General features: G+C 32.0%; 1 protein-coding gene across 2 annotated transcripts; it reads left to right on the top strand.

Moving 5' to 3' along the window:
• The first annotated feature begins 541 nt into the window (after positions 1–541).
• Positions 542–4634, top strand: LOC107867718 (proline-rich receptor-like protein kinase PERK9). 2 transcript variants are annotated; one of them, XR_007054296.1, is made up of 3 exons: positions 576–1004; positions 4225–4312; positions 4457–4634. XR_007054296.1 is itself a non-coding variant. In XM_016714087.2 (2 exons), the coding sequence occupies exons 1-2, from the start codon at positions 610–612 to the stop codon at positions 4494–4496; spliced, it is 435 nt and encodes a 144-aa protein (XP_016569573.1). In that variant the 5' UTR covers positions 542–609; the 3' UTR covers positions 4497–4634. The 2 variants fall into 2 exon arrangements, 1 of the variants encoding a protein (XP_016569573.1); XM_016714087.2 differs by lacking the exon at positions 4225–4312 and having other exon boundaries at positions 542–1004.
• The last annotated feature ends 2715 nt before the right edge of the window (positions 4635–7349 follow it).

Here is a 7349-nt window from a genome sequence, read left to right as displayed (position 1 = left end):
ATATATATATATATATATACGTATATTTCGTGTAATGATGAAATAGATATGTAATGTACCGTCATCATATATTATTATTATTATTGATTATTATTATTATTTATTATTTATAATTATTTATGGTTTACTATTATTAGTATTATTATATATTATTTATTATTATTCCTACTGTTATTTAAATAACAACCTAAATTAAGATACTTTGCATAAGTTATTCCCCTTTTAATCCAATTTATTCAATTTCTTATGATTTTAGCCTATTTATATTTACTACATTACAATGATTTATATATATGCATTGTATTAAATTAATTGGATATTGTTATAAATATTATAAAATTTATTAAAAAGTTAATTTTTATATATGTAGTCTATTTTAATATCGATATTTTTATTATTTATTCTTTCATCATTATTACATTTCTTAAAATAGCAACCCTAATTCAATTCAATTTTTTCATTTCATTTAATTTCTAGCCACATTTTATATATGTCTATATCAATTTTAACTTAAATTCACTTTCAATTTGATCTCAAATTAAAATACTCAATTTCAATTTCATTTGACTCCTCTCAATTTTAATCATAACCATTAAACTCATCCGATCAATGGCTGAGATTAAATCCACCATTTATCACCCTTTTAAACAAAATTCAACTCAAACCCTAATTCATTTTTCTCCAAAACAGCCGCTGTCATCTCCCTCTTCCTCTCTCTATCAACGACAACCATGGCTGCCGCAGGTCACCCCACCGTCGACACCATCGGCGAACTCAATCGAAGGAACCAACGTCAAACCGCCGCCAACTTCCTCCGTTCTCCCCTCCAGCGCCGCAAGCCGTCGATGCTCCATCCGCCAGCCATCTCCACCGGCGAAACCCCCTCAAAACAACGATCCACCAACGCCTGCAGCACCACCATCCGGTGAAGTATCCGTCCACCAGCCAGCGCCGCCCTCGCGGCTCCTTCAGCCGCCGCTTCCCCTCCAACAGCCGCGAAAATTGTAAGTTATCAACTTTATTTCAAGAATAATCCTGAAGAAGTTTAATTTCAACTTTATTTCAAGAAAAATAAACCTCTTTTCTGCTACTGGGTTTTTTTTGGGTTTTAGGTCAATGTAAAGGGTTGTAGTTCTATTGAAGTTTGATATGTAATTGGCCTGTGTAGGATTACCGCAAATGAATCAAAGTTTATTATCGACCGAAATACCTGGCAGATTTATGTGGTTACCTATTTTGTCTTTTTGATTTTATAGTGATGGTGGTTGATAGGTGTTTAGATGATAGTCCATTGGCACAGTGTTGATTCCTTCATCTTTGACCTTAGTTTTCATTCTTTGTTGGAATTTTTGGATGATTTACTTAGTAGGACTAATATGCTTGAGTTGGATTCAACATGCTTATTCCTTAGTTAGTGGAGCAACCTAGAGTGGTGCATTCAGTGGTGAGTATTTGTGCTTTAGAGCGGTGCGTTTAGTGGTGAGTAGTTATGCTTCGGTCTCTTGGTTCCTAGATCGATGGTCTTCAGACTAGTTGTAGCATGACATAGACTGCGGGCTTTGGTCATCTCTATTTGTGTGCATAGGTAGCACCTTATGGACTTATGCTCTAGTTGATGTTAATTTTCTCCGATTCTCATAACGCGTAACGCTTGAATATTGTCTGCAAATGTGGTTTGATAAATGGTACTTCTTGTCTAAAGTTGGTTCTTTTCTATTTTCTCTGTCTGCCTAAATTTTGCTATGAAATAATATTTCTTTAATGTTAAGTCTTTTAGTTGATCCATTGAATAGTATATTCAAAAACGAATTACTTAGTAACTTGAAAATGGTTAAGCGTAGGGACTTTAAAGGAAATTTTTGTGTTCTGAATGTGACTTGTTTGGTGACTTAGTAACTTGAAAATGGTTAAGCGTAGGGACTTTAAAGGAAATTTTATTGTTTAGAATGTGGTCTCATTGATGACTTAGTAAGTTGAAAATGCTTAAGCGTAGGGACTTTAAAGGGGATTTTATTGTTTACAATGTGACTTGTTTGGTGACTTAGTAACTTGAAAATTGTTAAGCGTAGGGACTTTCAAGGGATTTTATTGTTTAGAATGTGACTTGTTCGATGACTTAGTAAGTTGAAAATGGTTAAGCGTAGGGTCTTTGAAGGAAATTTTATTGTTTACAATGTGACTTGTTTGGTGACTTGGTAAGTTGAAAATGGTTAAGCGTAGGGATTTTAAAGGGAACTTTTGTGTTTTGAATGAGACTTGTTTGGTGACTTAGTAACTTGAAAATGGTTAAGCGTAGGAACTTTAAAGGGAATTTTATTGTTTAGAATGTGATTTGATTGATGACTTAGTAACTTGAAAATGGTTAAACGTAGGGACTTTAAAGGGAAATTTTGTGTTTTGAATGTGACTTGTTTGGCAACTTAGTAACTTGAAAGGTTAAGCGTAGGGACTTTAAAGGGGATTTTTGTGTTTAGAATGTGACTTGTTTGGTGACTTAGTAACTTGAAAATGGTCAAGTGTAGGGATTTTAAAGTGAATTTTTGTGTTTTGAATGTGGTTTGATTGATGACATAGTAACTTGAAAATGGTTAAGTGTAGAGACTTTAAAGGGGATTTTATTGTTTCCAATGTGACTTGTGTTTTGAAATTTGTAAAGTTTAATCACTTGAAATTGGTTTTGTGTTGATACTTGAAATGTGAATTCATGACTTGAAATTGGTTTAGTCACTTGAGAAGTGAATTAGAGAGTTGAAAATGGTTAAGTGTAGTGTTTTGAAATGTGTACTAGTCACGTGAAAAGTTGATTAGCGACTTGAAAATGGTTTAATGTAGTTCTTGAAAGGTGAACTTGTGTTTTGAAATTTGTAGAGTGTAATCGCGTGAAAATGTGAATTCATGACTTGAAATTGGTTTAGTGTTGATACTTGAAATGTGAATTCATGACTTGAAAATGGTTTAGTCACTTGAGAAGTGAATTACAGAGTTGAAAATGGTTAAGCGTAGTGTTTCGAAATGTGTACTAGTCACTTGAAAAGTGGATTAGCGACTTGAAAATTGTTTAGTGTAGTTCTTGAAAAGTGAACTTGTGTTTTGAAATTTGTAAAGTGTAATTGCTTGAAAATGTGAATTCATGACTTGCAATTGGTTTAGTGTTGATACATGAAATGTGAATTCATGACTTGAAAATGGTTAAGTTACGTCACTTGAGAAGTTCTGGGGCGTGGAAGAAAGGAGAGACTTTTGCGAATTAGCTTGCTTATCTTTGATTCTTCGGTTGAGGTGGGTTATGGTTTAATTGAGAAAGTGAAGTGAGTGAGTGAGTTGAAAATGTTTTAAATGTAGTTATTTGAAAAGTGAACTTGTGTTTTGAATATAGTTAAGTGTGGTCACTTGAGAAGTGAGTTAGTGAGTTGAAAATGTGCAAGTGTAGGTACTTGAAATGTGGACTTGTGTTTTCAATATAGTTAAGTGTGGTCACTTGAGAAGTGAGTTAGTGATTTCAAAATGTTTAAGTATAGTTACTTGAAAGTTGGATTTGTGTTTTGAATATAGTTAAGTGTGGTCACTTAAGAAATGAATTAGTGACTTAAAAATGTTTTAGTGTAGGTACTTGAAATGTGAACTTGTGTTTTGAATTTAATTAATTGTGGTCACTTGAGAAGTGCATTAGTGAGTCGAAAATGTTTAAGTGTAGTTACTTGAAAGGTGGACTTGTGTTTTGAATATAGTTAAGTGTGGTCACTTGAGAAGTGAGTTAGTGACTTCAAAATGTTTAAGTGTAGTTAACTTGTGAAGTGAATTAGTGACTTAGAAATATGAACTTTTCATTTTGAATTTAGTTTAGTTTGGTAACTTGTGAAGTGAATTGGTGACTTGAAATGTTTAGGTGTAGGTACTTGAAATGTGAACTTTTCATTTTGAATTTAGTTTAGTTTGGTAACTTGTGAAGTGACTTGAAAATGTTTAGGTGTAGGTATTTGAAAGCTGAACTTTTCATTTTGAATTTACTTTAGTTTGGTAACTTGGGAAGTGACTTGAAAATGTTTAGATGTAGGTACTTGAAATGTGAACTTTTCATTTTTAATTTAGTTTAGTTTGGTAACTTGTGAAGTGAATTAGTGACTTGAAATGTTTAGGTGTAGATACTTGAAATGTGAACTTTTCATTTTGAATTTAGTTTACGTTACTTGAATTATGGATTAGTGACTTTTGTTTTGAATTTAGGTACTTGAAATGTGAACTTGCAGTTTGATTTTAGTAACCTGTGGTCACTTGACAAGTGAATTAGTTACTTCAAAATGTTTAAGTGGAGGTACTTTAAACGTGAACTTTTCCTTTTGAATTTAGTTTAGTTTGATAACTTGTGAAGTGAATTAGTGACTTGAAAGGTGTAGGTATTTAAAATGTGAACTTTTGTAACTTGGAAACAATTATTTGATTGTGATTGATTATGTAGATGGAACTTGATTACAGCTGGATATATCAACACGAAATAGTGATAAATAGAATGGGTGAGGCTGAGAATGAAGATGCGGATGATGAGTTGTTGTTTTTAGTCTTTTGTATGTTTTATAGTTTGGATTTGTAACCTCAATAAATTTTGTAAATAATTTGATTTTTAATGTTTCTGTTCTTATGGTGGTTGGTTGATTGTATATTAAATGATTGGTGGGCTATATTGTAAATAATTTGATTTGATTTTTAATGTTTGTAAATGATGGGTGGTCTGTATCATAAATAATTTGATTTTTAATATTTGTATTTTGAAAATTTTCAATATTATTTTTTATAAAATTATCAAAAAAACTGACAACATGTCGTAGGTTTTTTTGAATTTTTTTACAAAAATTTGATCACATGTGGTAGATTTTCTTGAAATTTTTTACAAAAAATAGTGGTAGATTTTTCTGAAAATCTTTACAAAAAAAACTACCCCACATGTGGTAGTGGCTCTTCATGTGCTAGTCATGGTGTACGATTTTCGTCGTGACACTAGGTGTAGAAAAAGATTACAAAAAATGAATTTGAAAATAGGTGCAGAACAGTTATAGTTATTTTAAATTGTGTATGTAAAATTTCAAATCGAATTATTCGAATCCACTCCCAGACAAGAGATGGTAAGTAGTTGCACCATATAAATGGATTCTGAATAAACGTAAAACACTTACTGAATTTTCAAAAGATGTAGAATTTTATTTCCATCTTCGCATTTCTGACGTGTCACTATGATTCTCTCATTTCATTTTCTTCCTCTTCCTTTACTTCTAAAATCATCCCCCCTCCCCCCGACTTTTTAGTTTGCAGTCAAGATTATCTATTACTTAACTAAAGTAGAAATATTTGATCCATTATACTTTTTAAAATATTTATTTAATTTGAAGAATTTATAATAAATCATTTTTTTAAAATTTTAAGTTTTTGAATTTAAATACTTTTACACATAAATCCAAAAAAAAAATAAAAAATTGAGGTTGGAACTTACATATTTTACGTAAACTTAAACATTGTTTTCTTTAATGAGCTTCAAAGCCTCACCAAAACTAGAATTAGAAAGTTTAGCTATTTTCTACACAATAAAATAACAACAATAATAATAGTTATAAAAAATAGTAATAAAAAATATTATATTTATTGCTTTACCATAGTACTATTAGTCTAAGATTGAGAGAATTCAAAAGTGTTTTAAGATTGTGAGAATTCAAAAGTATTATCTCTTTATGGGAATTCACTTATAAAAGGAGGTCAATAGGCTTCACCAAAATGCTCCACAATCGCAGAGGTTGAGTATTCTTTACTATGATAATTCTCTTTTTCACAATCTCTGTGACAATGTTTACCCATCCCCTTTCCCCTGTTGCAGAGAATGAAAACTCCCCAACAAACATTCCCATTCTTCATCCTCGTTATTATGAACTAAGGCCGCAACCATTGCAAATTTTACCTCCTATTTTTGATCCTTCTACTTTAAATTTTAATATAGCTCATCATGTCCAACAAGAAGTTGATCAACAGTCTATTCATGTTGCGTCGGCTTCGCGAGGTAAATCACCTCGCATTCGTTGGACTGATGAGTTGCATGCAAGGTTTGTCACTATTGTCAATGAACTTGGCGGACCTTGGGGTTAGTGAATCTTTTCCCCTTTTTATTCACTTAGTTATGCTTTTTTCCATTGGTTTTGTAAAATATAAACATATGTTTATGTGTCCTCTTTTTCAATTTGGAGTTTTGGTTAATTTGAATTCACACAGAGTAAGGTCAATTAAAGAGCAAAACACTTTCTTCTATATTTCTTATTTAAAAAAAGGTATGAATTAGAAATCTTTGCTCAAAGATAGAGGGACCCTATCCATATCCCATAACAACGTTTAAAAATTGTGTGCCTCTAGTAACTAGCATGTATAGATCTGTATTTTTTTTCGCTTTTTAAGAAAATACTTGAACGAAATTAAAGGCAAGTCATCACATGATCTTTTAACAATGTTTAAGAAGCCATTAATTTAGTTTGTTCCTTTGAAATTTCCAAAATACAAATTCAGAGGCCGTTAATTTGTTTTCAGTTAATGATCCTTTTTTATTTCTAATTTTTCATATATCTCAACTTATAAAGTATAATTTTTTGTCATAACTTATTTACTCGAAAAAGGTTCGATTCATTCTAAGATTTTTTTACTTTTAAAATTATTAAAAAGTTTTCATTTCAAAAAAATTATGAAAGTAATTTTTACAACCATTTGTCACACCTCGTTTTTAACCGAAAAAGATTCGTTTTGGGTTCGAAAGGATTTTTATTATTAAGTGACAAAAGAAAACGATTTGTTTCGAAGAAGGATTGTTTTTACATTTGAAATCAGAGTCGCCACTTGGCATAATCTGGTGTGCCAAGTCATCATTGGAAAATCCTTTTCAAAACCATTTGACTCTTTAAACTGGTTTGCGAACAGAGATTCCAGCTAAGGAATTCTGTTGACCGCGGGGAAGGTGTTAGGCACCCCTCGATCCCGTGGTTCGACCACGGTCGCTTGATGGAGCGTATCGACTAATTTTGACACTATGAATGTACAACCCACACAAAACACATAAAACAATCAAACAAACAAACAAAACAAAAAGAATCAATAGTACAGTGTCTAGTCCAATTTGTACAGTCCAAAGTAGAAAATGCAAAAATAAATCGTATCTAACCTACACTAAGACTAACTACGCTCCCGTGCTTTACCCGACGCCTCGGGCCTTCATCACGAACGTCCTCCGAGTATAAAATACCTCAGGGCATTCCCCGGTGAATAAAGATATACAGATACTTCGGGGCGTTCCCCGGCCAAATAGTACAATTGATCCAAAAGTGATA

This window comes from Capsicum annuum, chromosome 4 (assembly GCF_002878395.1).
Source record: "Capsicum annuum cultivar UCD-10X-F1 chromosome 4, UCD10Xv1.1, whole genome shotgun sequence".
NCBI lineage: Eukaryota > Viridiplantae > Streptophyta > Magnoliopsida > Solanales > Solanaceae > Capsicum > Capsicum annuum.
This window is presented reverse-complemented; position numbering and strand designations above follow the sequence as displayed.